The 20,076-nt window shown below is 47.7% G+C and overlaps 2 protein-coding genes across 6 annotated transcripts in view; one reads left to right on the top strand and one right to left on the bottom strand.

The window, feature by feature from the left end:
• The window catches only part of LOC121483057 (arylsulfatase D-like), a 20,855-nt gene extending 9,802 nt beyond the window's left edge, over positions 1-11,053 (top strand). The window contains exons 4-10 of the mRNA XM_041741267.1: positions 355-517; positions 2,786-3,209; positions 3,393-3,529; positions 4,638-4,772; positions 7,121-7,283; positions 8,575-8,696; positions 9,732-11,053. Of these exons, the coding sequence (XP_041597201.1) occupies positions 355-517; positions 2,786-3,209; positions 3,393-3,529; positions 4,638-4,772; positions 7,121-7,283; positions 8,575-8,696; positions 9,732-10,096 (1,509 nt within the window). The 3' untranslated portion in view covers positions 10,097-11,053. The remainder of the gene's footprint in view (positions 1-354; positions 518-2,785; positions 3,210-3,392; positions 3,530-4,637; positions 4,773-7,120; positions 7,284-8,574; positions 8,697-9,731) is intronic.
• A 3,680-nt stretch (positions 11,054-14,733) lies between these two features.
• Positions 14,734-20,076, bottom strand: part of GYG2 (glycogenin 2) — a 36,606-nt gene continuing 31,263 nt past the window's right edge. For 3 of the 5 annotated variants that reach the window (XM_041741099.1, XM_041741100.1, XM_041741101.1), the window contains exons 10-11: positions 19,351-19,458; positions 14,734-16,625 (exon numbers count right to left, since the gene is read on the bottom strand). In XM_041741099.1, coding sequence (XP_041597033.1) covers positions 16,464-16,625; positions 19,351-19,458 — 270 coding nt within the window. In that variant the 3' untranslated portion in view covers positions 14,734-16,463. The remainder of the gene's footprint in view (positions 16,626-19,350; positions 19,459-20,076) is intronic. The other 2 variants (XM_041741103.1, XM_041741104.1) reach the window with 2 other exon arrangements.

Genomic DNA, 20,076 nt, shown 5'->3' with positions numbered 1-20,076 from the left:
AATCGATAGATGGATAGATAGGTAGATGGATGGATGGATGGATGGATGGATGGATGGATCAATCGATCAATGGATAGATAGATGAGAGGATGGATGGTTGGATGATGAAGAGAGAGAGAAAGATAGAGACACAATGTCTCCTGCTAAGACAGGGTTTCTCAGCCTCAGCAGTGCTGACATCTGGGCTGGATGATTCTCTGTGGTGTGGACATCCTGGGCACGCTAGGGTGTCCCCACCCACCACATGCCAGTAGCATCCCTCCCTCCCTGCGATCACCCAAACCAATCCCAAGCAGGGTGAAGAGTCCACTGGCGTGGGCCAGGCCCCTCCCCAGGTGAGAACCCGTGCTGTAGTCATGGAGAGTGAGTGCGTGCTCTCTGCTCTGCTCCACAGGCATGGAAGCCCATGATGGGTACCGCGCCCTCCAGTGGAACGGGGCATCGGGCGGACTCCCGGAGAACGAAACCACATTTGCGAGAATCCTGCAGCAGCAAGGTTACGCAACCGGCCTCATAGGTACTGCTATTGTTCAGGGAGCAGGACGGTCAACCATCAAAAGAACTTGTTTCCCTGCAGGGCCAAAAAGTCACGTGTCCGAACCCAAATCAGGGGCTGGCCCCATGTGACCTCTCTTGGACCAGTCATACTGTTGGATCGTCTGTCATTCTGTAGGGAATGATGGGAATCCTCTGGAGAGCCGGTTCTCAGACATCGTTAGTTCAAGGGCCAACCCTGTAAGACCACCTGTCTGAGAAGGGCTCTCTGACACCTGCTCGGTTCCTTCTTTGCAGATGGGCACTCCCCCGCCATGGGCCAGACGCTTGTGACCCTTTTCATTCCTTGCTCAGCCTGTGTGCTTAGAAGTCGTATCCCGTCTTACAGGAATCAGAGGCTAGATGACGACGGCGTCTTCCCTGACCCCTCGGTCAAGGGAGGGCTGGGTCAGATCCGTGTGCAAGGGGGTCCCATTCGAGTCTTCATCAGCTTTTCCACACTCAGTCCCCGTTGAGTTTAGAGGGGACCGTGACACCCCCACTTTGTCAGGACGAGGGAGGGGTAATCACCCTTCCCCCCCTTTTAAAATTTCCTACTACTTTAGAAATAGAGATTATGTAGATTTACTACCCACAGTTCCAGACGCTGAGGAGTCCAAGATCCCGGGGCTGACAGATTCCGTGTCTGGTGAGGACCCTCATCCTGCTTCACAGATGACCGTCTTCTCTCCATGTGTCACTCGTGAGAAGAAGGAGTGACCGTCTCTCTGGGGCGCTAATTCCATTCGTGGAGGCTCCAGCCTTAGAACTTGATCTCCTCCTCCCCCAAGGTCCTGCCTCCAAATACCATCAACCTCAGGGTCAGGTCTCAACGTAGGAATTTTGGGGAGACATAGATACTCAGGACATAGCTTATCGCTTCTTCGGGGACATTTTCAAGGACTTTGTACACGTCTACTCTACCGCCTGTATTTCTCTTTTCAATCTTAAGACGTAGAGCAAAGCTTCTTAGCCCCGCAAAGTTACTAGAACTTTCCATTACCAGCTCACTGCCGTTGGGTCAATGTCCTTCACCCCACAACCACCCATGTATCTTCTACTCTGAGGGTGGAATTGTTTTTAACACTAGAGAAGTAGATTTATTTAGTGTTTACTGGAACTACGGACCAGGGTATCGGTTCTTTCTGCGAATCTTTATTCTTCTGGTCCACACACCTCATCTACGTTTAGACAAGGCTGTTCTTCACGTCCCAAATGGTAGAAAGCGGACGAGAAGGAGACTCTCCTGTATACTTTTCTTCTCCACCCGTTTCAACCCATTCCGGCATTTTCGCTTCCTTAAATGTAAGCGGGGGTACAAAGGGATGTCCCTGGGCTTGGAACTAGAACCAGTGCTCTGTAATGGGAGGGAAGAACAGGGTGGGGACCTGGTTTAACCTCTGCACTTGGAAGTTATGGAAAATAGTATGTTGGACCCTTTTCTGTCCTATTTTGTAGCTAGATTTAAGCTGGCTGAGTGTCTGGAGCACATAAAATAGGAAGAACCCAATTCTTGTATATCCTGCTAGAATTAGACATATGGGTCTCCTCATGTTCCGTCTCAATGATTTTATAAAAGTTACTGCCTTTGGAAAAAAGTCTATTACAAGCATTTGTTGCTCACTAGTTAGGGGAGTGAGCCAGTCCTTCTATTCTGTTGTAAGATTATTCTAGAGCCAACCCCCTTTATCGAGTGGTTGTCTTTTAAGTAAGAAATATCAGTAAATGATATTTTCTGAGTTATTTAATAGCAGGATAGTCTAAGCTTGCAAACTTATAATTCCTAACAGTCCAGAAAATCTTAAACCTTCAATCTCTTGATAACGATCATGACTCCACACGTTCGTTTAGTAGCGCCATGCACTTTATATCAAACAAATTCATTTTATTCCTTTCTAATTTGAATTTCTATTATGTCCCTTTTTTTAAAGATTGTATTTATTTATTCATGAGAGACCCAGAGAGAGAGGCAGAGACACAGGCAGAGGGAGACGCAGGCTCCCTGCAGGGAGCCCGATGGGGGACTCGATCCCAGGACCCCGGGGTCACAACCTGAGCCAAAGGCAGATGCTCAACTGCTGAGCCACCCAGGCGTCCCTATTATGTTCCTTTCCTATTTCAGATTTTGCTGTTTGCATAGCATCCTTTTGATTGGAGCACGGCAGCTACTGCGAAGGTGACCGGTAGCGCGCAGAGTTCCTTCAAGAGTACTTTCAGTGTGTGTTCTTTACCCCTCTGCTCCTATTTTCAGGAAAATGGCACCAGGGAGTAAACTGTGAATCCCGTACCGACCACTGCCACCACCCACTGAACCATGGATTTGACTATTTTTATGGCATGCCTTTCACGCTCGTGAATGACTGTCACCCAGACAGGCCCCCGGAAGTAGACGCCACCACCAGAGCAAAGCTGTGGCTTTCCACCCAGATGGCGGCCCTGGCGGTACTGACCATTGCTGTTGGCAAGGTTTGCGGGTTAATCTCCGTGTCCTGGAAGGTAGTTCTGGGTGCGGCCAGCCTCGTCTTGCTCTTCTTTGTCTCCTGGTACGCCAGCTTTGGGTTCGTGCGCCGTTGGAACTGTATCTTGATGAGAAACCATGACGTCACAGAGCAGCCCATGGATTTGGAAAGAACGACGAGTCACATGCTACGGGAGGCCGTTTCGTATATCGAAAGGTAATAAAACCCTCCGATTTTTAAAGAGGAGGTGAGTTCTCAGAGCACCTGAGTGAGTCTCTTTGCCATCTTTGGGATTTCTTAAACCAGCCCCAATGGGGAGATGGGTTTCAAGGACTCATATGGATCAAATAGTGTTGAAACAGGTGCCATTGTATCTGAAGGATGTTTTTCTTCTTTCAGAAATAAGCACCAACCATTTCTTCTCTTCTTGTCCTTGCTGCATGTACACATTCCCCTGGTAACCACAAAACAGTTTCTCGGGAAAAGCCAGCACGGCTTATATGGCGACAACGTGGAAGAGATGGATTGGCTTGTAGGTAAGTCAAGGTGCGGCCGTCCCTCATTCACCGTTGGCCTCACCGCACAACTTTGGTAACAGATGGGCCTCCCGACTATGAGCCGGGTTGCAATAAAGAATAAGACAAAAGGCAAAGGATAGGGGGAGACTTCCCCGTATCATTCACATGCTCCTTCAGCACTTCCGGTTCCTCAATCTATTCGTGCACCAAATCATCCTTCCACAAAATGCATTATTTAAAGCTGTCGTGTGACATCACAGAAAGGGAAGCAAGAACGCTGTTGTTCAGGGCAACAGACCAACATTGCTTCCCCCCGCACCGCCAACCCCCCCCATGACCTTGAGAAAGCCTGGAGAGATCCAGTGAGAGACCTTGTAGATCCTGTTTGCTTTCACATTGAAGTATAGTTGATACACAAGGTTACCACATTTCAAGTGTATATAGATTCTTAAAAGAACGTAGACATCTAAATTCTTGCAGGACCTGATGACTTGTCCTGGGAGAAGCATGATGATTATAGTAGACCAGCAAAGAGGCAAACAACCTCAAAACATGAGGGTGGGTGACATAATGCTTTAAAAACATGCATTTCCGCTGCTGCACCTGCCCACGTGGTTTGAAATCTCTACTTTCAGTGCTTCAGATGTGCATTTGGTCTCCGTAGAGAAAGCAAAGGCTGGGCTTATAGATGGCTCTGCTCTCCTGAGCCTTGGCCCGCATGTGCCAACACCACAAATTGATGCTCACGGCTCTGGCTTCCTCCTATCTCAATAGGGGTCTCCCATGAAATCCTTTCTCAGCACGTTCCCACCCCCATGCACTCTTTACGGACACACGTATTCGTCCCAGCGGTGCATGTTCAGAGCACGCCATCCCTGGCATACTGCCTCTAGGCGTTTATTCTGTTTTCCATATTTGTGATACCTTTGTAAACAAGATTCTGAATCTTGTGGTATCAGAAAAATCAAGATAGGGGCTCACACTTTGTGATCACATTCATAATGATGGTGTCCTGGCGACTGCCGATCCCCTTATGAGACTTTCTAGCAAGAAAGGACAAATTGGGGTTGCATTCGCTGATGCTATTTCACTGGCTCTGTCGTGAAATGTTCCATCTCTCTTAAAGGTGAAGTCCTTAATGCCATTGAAGAAAACGGTTTGAAAAACACGACATTCACCTATTTTACTTCTGATCATGGAGGACATTTGGAGGCAAGAGATGAACGTGGCCAGCTGGGGGGATGGAATGGAATATTCAGAGGTGAGACCAATGGATATCAGGAGTTAAAAGGCAGAAATATGACCCACCAAATGACTCCCAGAAATACAGGTTGGAAAACAACCAGAAGGGGGAAAAGTGTGCACTTTCAAAGGTGGATTTCTTGAGCAGCTGCCATACACCAAATTCTATCCAGATGTTAAGAGAGAGAAAATAAGACATACGCCCTTCCCTTCAAGGGTTTACATTTTAGTGGAAGAGAGAGATATACAAATAAATAAGATAGGGGATCCCTGGGTGGCGCAGCGGTTTGGCGCCTGCCTTTGGCCCAGGGCGCGATCCTGGAGACCCGGGATCGAATCCCACGTCGGGCTCCCTGCATGGAGCCTGCTTCTCCCTCTGCCTGTGTCTCTGCCTCTCTCTCTCTCTCTGCATGACTATCATGAATAAATAAATAAAATCTTTAAAAAAAAAAAAAAACAAATAAATAAGATAAAATTAAAATAAATGCCACCCTAAATCAAAGGTAGGGCAGTAACCATAAGCTTAGTTACATATTCCACTATGTCATGCGATATTGGGGGCATTACACCTTTGTTTTTCCATTTTTAAAAATATTTTATTCATTTATTTGAGAGAGAGATAGAGATAGCATGAGCAGGGGGCGAGAGGGAGCAGCAGGCTCTCTGCTGAGCTGGGAGCCTGACACAGGGCTTGGTCCCAGGACCCCGAGATCATGACCTGAGCCCAAGGTAGATGCCTAGCCAGCTGAGCCACCCAGGCGCCCCTATATTGCCATTAAAAAAAAATCTGATACAGTCACTCTGCATGATTCGTGGATTCCATATTTACGAATTCACCTACTTGCTAAAATTTACCTGTAACCCCAAAATCAGTACTTGCAATGTCTTAGCGCTCATTTGAACAGCAGTGAAAACATTCATTGCCCGACACACACGTTCTCAGCTAAGGTCAGATGAGGCGACCCTGTTGCCTACATTTCATCTCTCAGACTATACACACGTGTCCTTTTTGTGGTGTCTTTAGTGGCCATGTTTTTGTGATTTTGTTTGGGTTTTGTTGATGACTCTGCTGCTTCAAGTGGCTCCGGCTGTACTGCCAAAGGGCTGTGCTCTGTTCCCAAGGGCAAGAAGCTTGCGATGGGCCGTATGGAGAAAATAAGTACGTTAGATTGGCTTCGTCCAGACGCGAGTTCCTGCACTGTTGGCCGTGAGGTCAATGCAAACGAATTGGAGTATCTACTCAAGAAGGGGTCTTTAAACTAAAACATACGAAAATAGACCAATTGGCTGGTGCAAATACAGGGACCAGAGTCTCCCTGGTACTGAGCCCTGTATTAAATCTGGAAGTCGGGGTTCAGTATTTGCTAACTGGGTGTTTGTGGCAACTTTGAGGAACATCACTCTGGGGAGTAATGAGGGTCGACTGTGTATGTTCCCATGACTTGGAAGTGGATGTTTTCCCCCATCTTTCGTGTACATCCTGAAGCTGTAATAGGTTCATGATTCTCATCATTTCCAGTAGTATATTCTACAAACCGCCGACACCTTGATTTCCGACTGTGAGACCCAGAGCAGAGTAGCCGCAAAGCCACATCCGACTCCCAACGTAGAGAACCGAGACCTAATACTCAGGAGTGAAGCTGCTGGTTTATAGTAACTTATTATGCAGCAGCAGCAGCGCAAAACGAAGGCAGGCGAGGCGAGTGCGTTATTACAGTTTCCAAACTGCAACAAAGCTGCATTTATTTAGCAAGACTCTGAACACATGTACCCTTCTTGTTCACAAGTCTCCTTTTGTAACATAGGATGGCTTTAATTCCCATACCCAGAGTTCCTAGGGAGTGTAAGCATGTTATCTAATGCTCAGTACCTATACGCCTTTCCCCAAGAGCCAATCTGGGCCCCAACCCATTGCCAGGGGTCCCAGAAATGAAGAATAACCAGGAAAAGCAGTAAAAGAACAGGTGGGTGGTATGGCAAGCAGGTGGGAGAGGAAGAGAAGCAGGGGGGTCCCAGACCCAATTTCTAGTCCTTCCAGAAAGAAAAAGGATAGAGGAAGGATCATGCACACTGTGAAATCCCAATGCATTACACCTCTGAAGCCACGCATTGCACGCCCCGTGTGTTCCAATGGTCATAAAGACTCATCGAATGTCAAGAGGAGAGCATATGGACTCCACCTGCCTGTGGGGGTGTGGCGAGGTTCTGGAATTATTGCTGCAAACATTTTGGGAGGAGCAGGTTGCTAAAGTGTGCATTTGTGAGCAGGGGTGCCCAGATCCATAGACAGACAGACAGGTGTATCCAGGTGTGTGTGTGTGTGGATGGGATCATCTCCTGGAGAATTCTAATGGCACTTACTTACAGGTGGCAAAGGGATGGGGGGCTGGGAAGGCGGCATCCGCGTCCCGGGGATCTTCCGGTGGCCTGGGGTGCTGCCAGCCGGCCGAGTGATCCACGAGCCCACCAGCCTGATGGATGTCTTCCCCACCGTGGTCCAGCTGGGGGGCGGCGAGGTGCCCCAGGACAGGTACACATGCAGTGAGACCCCTCCGTGCCCCAATTCCTGACAGCTGTCCTTTACTATTTCACATGTAATGAGAAAACCTACCACGAGATTAAAGTTCTCACATCCTCGCATGGAGGGGACAGCCTAATGCAAAATAATCACACTTGGCAAAGCGTGATGATATAAAATATTGGGTCCTTCTCGTTTTGCTGTTTTGGTAAAATTTTAGAACTCCGCACAACAATGGGGGGATTGAAAGCATTAGATGTCGATCCGTTGAAACTCATCTCCCTATGATTTCCTGAAATGGACTTTTGCCCATATTTTAGTGAGGCTCTCACAGCACGCTTTAAAAAAATGATTTATTACCTCAATATTAGCACATGACCAAAGTCTCTTGCTAACACAAGATAAAAACAAAGCAGTAAATATTTTGATCATGATTGGATTTTACTCCATTTAGAGGGGCAAATAAATACTCCCGTATGAGAGAGATGGAACCAGTGCAGGTACGTGTCTGTGCTTATAAAATAAGACATTTATCTTAAGGGATTGGCTCATGCAATTGTGGAGGCTGGCAAACTGAAATCCTTACGTCAGGCCATCAGGCTGCAAACTCAGGTAGGATTGCTGTGTTGCAATCTTGAGGCAAAATCCCATCTTCCCTGGAAAACCCGTCTTTGCTCTTGGTGGCTGTCAACGGATTCGGTGAGGCCCACCCTCACTATGAATGGGCTCTAGCCCACTGACTGTGGATGTCAACCATTTCTAAAAAACAAATGCCCTCACAGCAACCCTTAGACTGAAGGGTTTGACCAAATCACTGAAGACTGTAACCCAGCCACGTAGACACAGAAAACAGAACTGTCATCATTAGGGTATAATTCAAATAAAGGTGCTTTACAACCATAAGGAAAAACACTATGTTTGCCCATTAAATTCAGATCAAGGATTTTTTTTAAATATCAGTTGTTGTAAGGAAGACTCTCCAGGTCATGTGGCCATCATCACTGGCTCTCTTCATCCGCTTCCTGCTGACGTATGACATCTTTTGGAATCTGTTATGTCTTAAAATGTTGCCTGTAGTGCTGTGTAACAAATGACCCCACAACTTAGTGACTTTGTGTCTAAAAACAATGACATGCATCTTGCTCAGCAGCTTGCAATCTGCATAGTATCAGAGAGACAGCTCATCTGTGCTGTTCTTGCTCTTAGTTGGGGGGCCCTTACAAGGTTAGAGTTTGATTTCCAGGTGCAACACAGCCTGAGTGGTCTTGGTCTGATTCCTTCCTATGTCTGTTCATGGAATCAGGGTGATTGATGGCCGTAGCCTGGTGCCCTTGCTTCGAGGGGCTGCTGAGCACTCAGCACATGAGTTCCTGTTTCATTACTGTGGAAAGTATCTCCACGCGGCACGCTGGCACGAGAAGGACAGTGAGTACATGCCTTCCCCCGGTGCAAGGGGTGGCTTGCATGAGTCAGGGTTCCCCCAAGAAACAGAACCCACCATGTATGGGATGGATGGATAGATGGAGGGAAGGGAGGGATGAGGGGTGGATGGGTGGATGGATAGATAGAGATGCATTGATGAAAGATGGAGAGATGGATGAACGGGTTGGACAGATGGATGAACAGAGAGAGAGATGGATAGATGGGTGGGTGGACGGATGGATAGATGGATGGATGGGTGGAGAGATACATGGGTGGACAGGTAGATGGATGTATGGATGCATGAACAGATGCATGGTCAGACAGAGATGGATAGACAGATAGATGGATGGGTGGACAGATGGATGGACAGGTGTATGGACAGATGGACAAATGGATAGATGGATGGGTGGATGGATGGATGAGTGGAGAGATGGATGGGTGAGTGGAGAGATGGGTGGATGGATAGATAAATGGATGGGTGGATGATGGATGGATGGATGGATGGATGGATGGATGGATGGGCTGTTTGAGAGTTGAGTGGATGGATGCATGGATGGACAAATGAACAGATGGACAGACAGATGAATGGACAGATGCATGCTTGGGTGGATGGTAGATTGTGGACTGGTAATAGGATAAATTAACACGTAATGAGATAGATGACAAGTAGATAATAGATGGATGAATGACAGAGATAGAAGATAAGGAGATGTAGACAAATGGATGGATAGAAACACACACACAGAGAGATTTGAAAGACATGTCTCATGTGGCTGTAGGGACTGGCAAGTCTGAAATGTTCAGGGCCAGCCCGCAGTCTGGCCGGCGTGGATGCTGCCACCTGGATTCTAAAGCCTAGAAACTCAGGCATGATTTCTAGATGGTGCTCCGCAGGCATTCTTTCCTCTTAGGGGCCTTTAGTCTCCTTTGTCTCACACGTTCAATTGATTGGGTGAGACCCATCAGTATGGAGGGCAATCTACTAATATAAATGTTCATCTCATTGGGTGCCCTGACCACGTCTCCATTTGCCTTTAGGTGGAAGACTCTGGAAGGTCCACTACTTGACTCCACGGTTCCACCCCAAGGGCGCAGGGGCCTGCTACGGCCGAGGCGTGTGCCCCTGCTCGGGGGATGGTGTGACCCAGCACAGCCCGCCCCTGCTCTTCGAGCTCTCCAGGGACCCTTCCGAGGCACGGCCCCTGTCCCCTGGCTCTGAACCTCTGTACCACATGGTAGTAGCACGGGTGGGTGAGGCCGTGGAGCAGCACAGAAAGACCCTGAGCCCTGTGCCCACCCAGTTTTCCCTGAGCAACATCATCTGGAAGCCGTGGCTGCAGCCGTGCTGTGGGACCTTCCCCTTCTGTGCGTGCGGGCAGGATGGAGATCACAGTGAGACATGACCTCACACTTGGCAGGATGCCCGTCATCAGACAGACAGATGGGGCGAAACGAGTTGGCAGGGGTGTGGCAAACAGTGGAACCCTCATGCCCTGTGGGTGGGCATGTGAACTGGAGCAGCCACTCTGGAAACAGTATGGAGGCTCCTCAAAAAATTCAAAATAGAGCTTCCTATGACCCAGTGATTCCACTGCTGGGTATTTACCCCAAAGGAAATGGTAATGGGATCTCAGACAAATCTGCACCCCCATGTGCACAGCAGCATGATTCATGGCAGCCAAGACCTGGAAGGAACCCAAGTGCTCATCAATGGATGGATAGATGGATGGATGGATGGATCAATGGATCAATGGATCAATGGATCAATGGATCGATGGATGGATGGATAAAGAGCAGGTGGTCCATCCACACGATGCAACATGACTCAGCCACGAGAAGGAAGGAGATCCTGCCATTTATGGATGACGTGGGTGGACCTCAAGGACATTGTGCAAAGTGCAATAAGTCAGACACACCTAGGGAAAAAAAAAGCATGAGCTCACCGATACATGCAATGTTAAAAATAAAAAGAAATTCGAACTGGTAGAAAGAGAGGGTACAATAGTGATGGCTGCTAGGAGTTTGCGGGGAGATGGCAAGAGGATGCTCAGAGGACACGAACTTTCAGTTATGAGAGGATCACATCCTGGAGATGCCTGGGCCAGCACGGGGGGGCTAGTTACTGATCCTGTATCCTGTCCTTGAAATCTGCTGAGAGACTAGCCGTGCGGTGTCGTCGCCGTGCATACCCTACGTGATCATTAGCGAAGGTGATGGGTGCGTTAATTCACGTCACCGGGATGGTCATTTCACGCGGTGCACGGGTATAGCATCATCGTGCTGTACACCATAAATACATACAGTTTTGCCAGTTCTGCCCCCGTGAATCTGCGAAATAAATATTGAATGTTTAAATTGAATATTTAAAAGGGAGAGGCACATCTCGCCCACATACCAGGACGATGGAAGGGGACACACACCATAAGGTCTAGCTTGGGTTTCCCTGTCTCGAGTACAGTGTCCTGGGCACAGAGTGGGCAGTGGACACCCACTAATGCCCCCAGTCCTGCTCCTCTTCTAAAGCTCGGGAGTGATCATGATGCCAGGATCCGATTTTTGTACACATTGATTTTAAAGCATCCATCCTTGGGGTTTCGCTGTGTCTGTGGACAGCCTTACACAAGGGGAGGCTGACGTTTCCCAGCCCCGTCTTTCTGGCTAACAGAGAAACCAGCTCCGTGTCTGGTGTTGAGGACTGGATGATCCCCTAAGCGGCTGATGTAACCCCACACATTACATTCACTGCCCCTCTGTCCTCATCTTACAAGTTAGAGATTACTTTGAGGCTGCTAGTAACAGACATCGGGAATAAATGCCATAAGCGAGAGAAGGATGTGTGCTCTCAGAGGGGAGCAACCGCGGGCTGGCAGCCTCATTGCAAATGCACGCTCTACTGTCCTCTGCCTCATGGCCTTAGGATGGCTGCAGCAGCTCCAGCCATGACGTGGACATTCCGGGCTGCAGGAAGCAGGGCATTCCTCCCAGTCGAGTCAGCCCCGGCAAAGCGGATTTTGCAGAAGTCCTAACCCCGGACCCCTGCTTCCATCCATAGATAGAACTGGGAATTGAGAGATGCACTCTTTCAAGTGGGCGCATATCAGCCCCGGTGTTAGAATCAGGGTTCGTCTCAGCCTGACGGTGAGACAGCCTTTTTTTTTTTTACTTGACTTGACTTGACCAAGGTCTTTGATACATCATTTCATTGCTAAATTAAGTGACTTCTTAAGCATATTTAGCCCTTGCTGCTCATTTATAAACGTCAGGAATTTCTGCAAGAAATCTCCTCCAGGGATTTTTTCTTTTTTTTTTTTCCCGTCCTTTATGACTTTTTTTATCTTCTCGTGAGTCAGTCTTTTCCAGTGAAATGTCTTTCTGCTCACAGAACACTATCAGTATCCAGCTCTACATCACCGTGTTTCTTTTTTTAATGCAAAACCGACTGGGTGATGGGCACTGAGGGGGGCACTTGATGGGATGAGCACTGGGTGTTATGCTGTATGTTGGCAAATCGAACTCCAATGAAAAAATATACACAAAAAAATGCAAAACCGAGGCAGAAGATGGGACGCCCAGCAGGGGGTGGGGGCGTGGAGAGGATGGGGGAAAGCCCCGCCCCCCCAGGCACAGGGAGCTGTGTGCAGACCCTCTGGGGTAAGCGGGATTCACAGCAGGGCTCGGGCACTCAGAGCTCATTCACAACCTGACCGGACAAGCCCCAGCTCAGTCTCCAGGGCTCTGGTCTCACAGTGAAACATTGGCAAGGAGCCTCTCACCGGTTAGACCGGCTGTGGCTTAACTAAGGGGCAGGACAGACCCCTCCCCTCCGCTGTCCGCTCTGAGCCAGCTTGAGAGGAGTTTCCTCCCACTCAGCAAATGGGGAGCTTTGCATATGGTGTCGGTGTCGGATGTTGCTGAAAACCCAGGGCTGCCCGCCCTCCCCTCCCACGCCCTTGTAGCCAGCTCTGCCTGAGTGTGAGCACGCCCAGAGGGGTCCCGGGGGTGCACTCCAATATCCAAACTGAGGAAAATTTGCAGAATGTGCTCAGCTTTGGGTGGCCCCAAAGATCAGCTGGTTAAACATCCAGTGGGGCGCTCACCGGCACGTGCAAAAAACCCCACATATTTGGACACTCTACCTCTCACAGTGTCCCCAAGAGTGAATGCCAAACCCACCGGGGACCTAAACATTAGGAGAAGAATCTGCAAAACATTCAGAAAAAAAAAAAAACTCAGGACAAAATCTTTGTTTTTTGGGGATTGGGAAGAGATTTTTGTTTTTAAGGATACCCAAAGCCTGATCTACTATTCAAAACTTGATAAATGAGAGTTTATGAAAAGTCAAAGCTTGAGTGCTTCAAAGAGCACCGTGAAGAAAAGGAGAAGATAAGCTGCGGGACCGTGGGGAAAAATATTTCCAAATGAATACAAATCCATAGTAAGGAGACAAACCATCCGGTAAATGAGCAAAGACGTGCGGTCGTTTTACTAAAGATACGAATGACTAATAAGCATGTAAAATGATAACTGGTCTGTGTTTCCTAATTCAGGAGTGGGGGCCAGAAAGAACCCCCGTTCTGCTTCAACTTGTCTGCAGTCCAACGCCAAAACCCATCAGCACTCGGGCTGCTCGTGTGCATTCAGGTAGCACTCAAGGGTTTCAGCAGGATACGACCAACTGAGGACACTATACTTTGTTCCTCTACATCTACGCACCTTCACCCACCCTACAACGTCAGGATATCTACAAGTGCTTCTCCCACATGCCATTGCCTCCTGCCCCCAAATAATAATTGGAAAATATTACTAGGAAAATACAATGTAAAAAAAAAAAACCCACACAACCCTCTTTTAATGCGCCAAAATATTAGTGATAGTACAGGTCAAATCTCTTGTGGATTCAACTTCTACAACCATTTAGTCCTGACTTTATGTAGAATAGATTCTGGCGTTGGCATTATTCAAGGAACAACACCATATTATGTTATTTAGCACCAAATATGTTATTTAGAAACCTCAGAATCAACTATTCATTTATTGAATAAGCACATGTCACAGTGCCTGCCATTACAGAGAACTCAATAACCATGGGATGGATGGGTGGATGGATGGATGGATGGATGGATGGATGGATATATGAGTGGATGGTTGGATGGATAGGTGAGTGGATGGAAGGATGGGTGGAGAGATGGATGGATGGATGGATGGATGGATGGATGGATGGATATATGAGTGGATGGTTGGATGGATAGGTGAGTGGATGGAAGGATGGGTGGAGGGATGGATGGATGGATGGATGGATGGATGGATGGATGGATATATGAGTGGATGGTTGGATGGATAGGTGAGTGGATGGAAGGATGGGTGGAGGGATAGATGGATGGATGGATGGATGGATGGATGGATGGATGGATAGACGGATGGATGAAAGGATGAGTGGATAGGTGGATGGAAGGATGGATGCAAGGATGGGTGGGTGGATGGATGGATGGATGACTGGAGGATGGAAGGATGCATGAATGTGTGGATGGGTGAGTGGATGGATGGATATATGAATGGATGGGTGGCTGGCTGAATAGGAATATGATGGCTGGATGAAAGGATAATGGATGGATGAAAGGATAGATGGATAGGTGTATGGATGGATATACCAGTAGATGGATGGATGAAAAGAGGTATGATGGGTGGATAAATGGATGATGGATGGATGAATGAGTGGATACGTGGATGTATGGATGCATGGATGTGGTTGGATGCATGGATAGACTGAGTGAATGAATGAATGAATGAATGAATTCACAACAGTGAAAAACAGTGTTAGGAAATGGGCAGCTTCCCTAGAGAGAGACCTTAGGGAATTTCACACACTGAGAACTAAATAGCTCTACACATTTTCCTGCAATTAGGAATTCTGGGGAAAAAATGTTGGTGATTTAAATTTAGTGTAGGACAAAGACACCCACATCCCTTCCCTCTGTTACATATAATACATCATTCTGATGGCTCAGGATGCATGCAAACACACACCAGAAGGGACACCATGTCGCTGTTTCAAAATTTTAATTGAAGTGCATTAACATCCATTCACATCAGAAGATAGAGACCAGAATGCAGAACAGAAGTCCGTGTTGAACGGACACCTTAAAGCAAGGAACTTGTGTCCAGAAACAGGAGTTCTCTTCCCCACAGAAGCTGAACCAGATTCAAATATCCATCATCTGGACTCTTTCCTCCTTCTCAGTATGTCAGACCCAGGCTCCTGTTTTCCATAACCCGACACCACAGCACACAGCACCCACGGTCTTTCCCCAGAATAAATATAGTGTCGTTCTCATGGCTGATGACCGTCCCAGCTCAATCCCTATAAGGCTATATCCATATGGCTATCTTCACTTAGCTCTGGAAGCATCCTAGGTGTGATGCCAACCAAGACTGCAGACCATCAGCCACCCAGACGTAAAGGAAACAACCCCTGCATAACTCACATCTTGCAGAAGCTCACATCACAACTAATGTCATGCACTCCCCCAGATTCCCCTACCCAAGGGCTCACCTGCTCAACATGATGTAAAATGTGGCCAAACACACCCACCCAGCTATAGCAGGGCCAACACCACTTGGTCCAAACCTATCTGTACGAGACATTTTGATGTTCCACGCCATGTGCATGATAATGCATTCTAACTTCAAACACACACACACACACACACACACACACACACACACACACACACATTTCCCTCTCTTTAGGACAGTGATGCCTGTTTCTAATTATGATTGTGGTGGCCATGAGCATTGACCCTGTGAGCTGTTCCAACACACTGCATGAATTCACAAAATTGGGGGTACTTTGGAAGATGAGGATTTCTCCTACAGCATCCAGTCTCATAAAAGTGAGTATTCTCCCCCAAACAGGTGCATTGAAATGGTCTGGAGAACACAGTGACTTGACTCACTACTTGGGACTGAGGTAGTGATATCCAGCAAAGAGCAGTGAAGTGCACTGGACGGCAAATGGATCTGCCTCTAAACCAAGAGCCTCCCCAGATCCTGTTAGTGTGAACGAGGTGTCATCAGAACCGGCTGGAGTAAACCCTTGGTTCTCCCAAACCAAGACGACGCTCTATGTCCCAAGCCAGCTAGAGTCTCCCTTCCACGTTACCTCCAGCATTTCCCCAGTTGGGCATCCATTAATGGCACCTGGCAGTCCCACTGGGTTTTGCAGAAGAGAAATAGCAGCTGTAGTGTCTCCATGAGAATTACCCTCGTCTGAACGTCTCCCTAGTCCTCAAGGAAAAGACTTTCCATCGTTGAGGCTTCCTGAGGTCCTGAATACACACACTGGTGGTGTCATTAGCTCAGGGACAGAAGAGAATCTGCAGGGACGTCTAACCCTACATAGGATAGGTCATGGTAGCACCTGCCCAAGACAGCATCCCAGAGCTCTTTGGAGCAGGACCAGAGAGCGCAAAGAAGGGTCTACCAGAAGTTTATTCCTGCTCCCGTTTGCTGAAAAGAGCTGGCAGCTCAGGGAAGCCAAGACGGCATGGGTAGCTTGGATCGGCAGGGCGGGAGCGGGGAGGTAGGGGGCTTTAAGCTGAGTTTTTGGCGGTCTACATAATTTTTGTGAGGCACTCAAGTTGGTCAGCCACAAATAGAGGCACATAGTTGAACACCTGTTCCCTCTGAAGGGCGTGGAGGAGATGTCCGCGTTCACGGGATCATGCAACAGAACACTGTCTAACCACACACGGCGTAACACGACCGGTCGGGTTACTGCAGAAACCGGTCCAACTTCTCCTGGATGCGCGCGAATGCATCCTTCCCCATGTAATCGATGCGTCCCTCCTCCCACTTCCTCCTTTCTTCCTCGGGACTCAGCTCCTTGACCTTCTCTTCAATGGAAATCTCGAAAACCGACACGGCCAGGTCAACCTAGGGACGACAGACAGACAGGAGACAGTTTTTGAGGCCATCACTGGGGTGACATAATGTCCGCTTTAGCCACTGGTTCTACAAATGAAGCTCAGTTCTTCTGAACAAAATACGTGCTGAGCCGAATATCACACTCTTTGAAGACGATGCTTTTCCTGGCCACGTTCTGTGAAGTCTTACGAAATACCATTCTACATGTGTTCACTTTTGCGTTAGAAGTGTTTTAATTTCTGGCCACTAAACTGATTTACGCACACACTCGCACCTATTTAATGCTTCCACGCACCCGAAGCCTCAATGTCTTGCATCACCGCATATAATGAAACTACGTGAGATCAAGAGAATGGTTGCCATGTATGAATGAAGCCCATAGTAGTTTGGACCACCCGCAAAGCCATTTCAGCAATAACCCCAGTGGTTTTCTGCTTGCAGATGGCGCGGTTTTTATCTTCCTAAAGCCAAAATATGAGAGAATATATAAACACACACATGTGCAATCACACTCGCCTTTTCTTTGGCACCCAATGAGCCAACAAAAGTAGTAAATACGTTTGTTCTAAAAATTTCTTACCAAGGATTAGGAAAAGACGTCTAGAAATATGCACGTGGTGATAATATACACACCCACAGATGCTACAGGGGACACCCAGGTACTCCCCAGATGCTGTGTGCGTTGGTGGGATAATACCAGATGGTTCAATTCAACTTTCGATGCCACTGGGCATATGGTACGTACTCTCTACTCTAACTTTTTGCAGGTGTCTTTGAAGAGTTTGTATGGATGACTTTCTGTGTCCTACCCTCGTTTCCATACGTTATGTTCAAACATAGCCATCCTATTGGTCAAGGAAATAATAGCAAGAGTTAATTTTTTTTCTTTTCCAGCATACCTTAGCCCTTCTCTCCTCTAAGAGCACTTGGATTCAGGCTCAGTGCATGTCTGGGAAGTTAAACTTTCTAGAATGAACAGGACGCATAGCACACATGCTACAGTACTGCTCAACACAAAACAGTGTGCTGATCGCATCATCCATGATACCAAGAAGAGGTACATATCTAGGAAAACCACAAATTCCCTTGATTTTATGACACATGGTATTATACAAAACAGTGAGGGTCGTCCACAGGACAGTGGAGACACACATAGGAGGAGAAAGTGAACGCGCCCCAGTTAAGCAGACAAGTAGTGGAGCGCCTGTTTCCTGGGTGCTCACAACACCCCCTCATCGGGATGCATCAGGTGCATGCAGGTGCATCGCCCCAGAAGGTGCGAGTGTTCCTGGTGCCATCCGCTGGGAACAGCCAGGCTAAAGCCCTGGTGGTAGGGGTGGCACTGATCCTTATGAGCAAGGCACTGTCACGGATTCTTCTAAATCACTCCTGGGTCTAATCCCCACCCCCATCTCCCACTTTCTCAGGTGGGCACCCCTGTCTCCACTTCATGGATCAGAGAAGGTAATGATCTCACCAACAGTCCCAAACCCACCACACCACATGGCTGGGCTGTCACATGAGGTCTGCTGAGCAGCACCCCCATACCGTGTTACCCCCTAACCGCTATTTATCCAAATCAGAGAGCCTCAGGGCCATAGCGCAGGAGCTGAATATGCTCATGTTCCACATGCCAGACAGCACAGGTTGAGAAGAAACCCTGTCACTGACACTTCTGGAAATAAGTTCAAAATACTGCATTTGGCATTTAACACACTGACAAAAGGGGGGGAAAAGCGTACATGTTTTCTCCAGCAGTAAATTCTAGTAGAGGCATTGTACAAACTAAAATATGTATTACATAATAGGCCATATTGCAACTATTGCTATAAACTAAATATTTGTGCTCCCCCAAAATTCATGCCAATCCTCAATAGGATGGTGTGAGGAGGGGGGCCTTTGAGAGGTGGTCTGGTCATGATGGTAGAACCCCCATGAATGGAATCAGTGTCCTTATAAATGGGACCCCTGGGAGCTTCCTCATCCCTTGCTCTGTGGGAAGACGCAGCAAGAAGATGGAGGTCTATGAACTAGGAAGCGCGTCTCACCTTGACCTTGGACTTCCAGCCCTCAGAATTGTGAGAAATAAATGTACCATGTGCATAAGCCCCCCTGTCTATAGTATGCTTCTATAGCCTCTCAAATGGACACATGTTCAATATTAACTTTCATCGGAGACCCAATACCTGACTCTGGAGCCATATTAACTTTACTTAAAAACCAAAAGGTGTCATTCAATCACTGTTAGAAAAAGAAAATTGTTTTGCAATTGCTTTGATTAAACATATCCACAGAAAGAAGAACATTTAAGACAAGAACACAGAAGAGGAAGGAAAGGCACCACTAGCGCCATTTTAGCTCAAAACATTCATCCCCAGATTTTTCTCGCTTTCATCCTCTTCATTTGAGACAATGGCTCGCTGGGCAGTTGTACCCATGCTCGCCGTACAGAACAGCAAAGCCTTGAATGTCAATTCAGTTTTGCAGAACAGTGTGCAAAGAGAGAAAGGCCACAGTGATTAAGGATGGGAAATAAAGTGACCAAGCACCCCACGCAAATGCCAGGAAGGAGAAAGACAAATCAGAAGTACCAAGAGATGCAGGCAGAGTCTTATTTCAAACAAAATCAAGCTGGAAATTGAGGTAGCAGTTGCCGCACAAGTGCTGCCGGCCCCAGAGATGGTGGATAGCTAGCGTCCACCAGGAGTGCCAGACAAGACAGTTAGGGTACCACCTCCAAAGCATCCTGAGGACTGGGGTCCCCGGTGACATCCACAGGGGGCTCCTGGCTTGGTTCCAAAATTTCCGGAGACGGGCCACCTTCCACTTTATCCGCGGGCTGCTAGAAACATAACCATTGCATTGTTAGTCTGCGGACGGCCTCGGGCAGCTAGTCTTAACCACAAGGACAGAGAACTCTTTGCCAGGGGAAAATAACATCAAATGAACGTCTCGTGCCAAATGGCCCTTTCTGCAAAGACTCGAAAAGGCAGGCCTCACCGCTCCCACCATCCACCCCCGCCACCCACTATTTCCCACACAAGATGAGATGCTGGAAGTTTCTATGGGATGCCCCAAAGGTAATTTTTCAGACAGGGATTCAATTACAGTTCAGCCCTGAACGACGTGGCATTAGGGTCATTGACCGACACACAGTCGAAAATCCACATATAACGATTGGCGCCCTGGAAACATAACTACCAATAGCCCACTGTTGACCGAAAGCCTTACCAGTAACATGAAAAGTCGACCAACATGTATTTTGCACGTTCTACATATTATAGAGTGTATTCTTATAATAAAGCGAGATGGAGAAAATAAAATGTGATTAAGACAATCACAAGATGTGAAAATACATTTATATAGTGCTATCATGCATTTTTCGGGAAGAAATCCGTGTGTAAGTGCACTCGTGCAAGTCAACCCTGTGTTGTTGAAGGATTGACTATAGTTTATACCA

Source organism: Vulpes lagopus, chromosome X (assembly GCF_018345385.1).
Source record: "Vulpes lagopus strain Blue_001 chromosome X, ASM1834538v1, whole genome shotgun sequence".
NCBI classification, from domain to species: Eukaryota; Metazoa; Chordata; class Mammalia; order Carnivora; family Canidae; genus Vulpes; species Vulpes lagopus.
The sequence above is the reverse complement of the archived record's forward strand: the minus strand, read 5'-3'. Positions and strand labels throughout refer to the sequence as shown.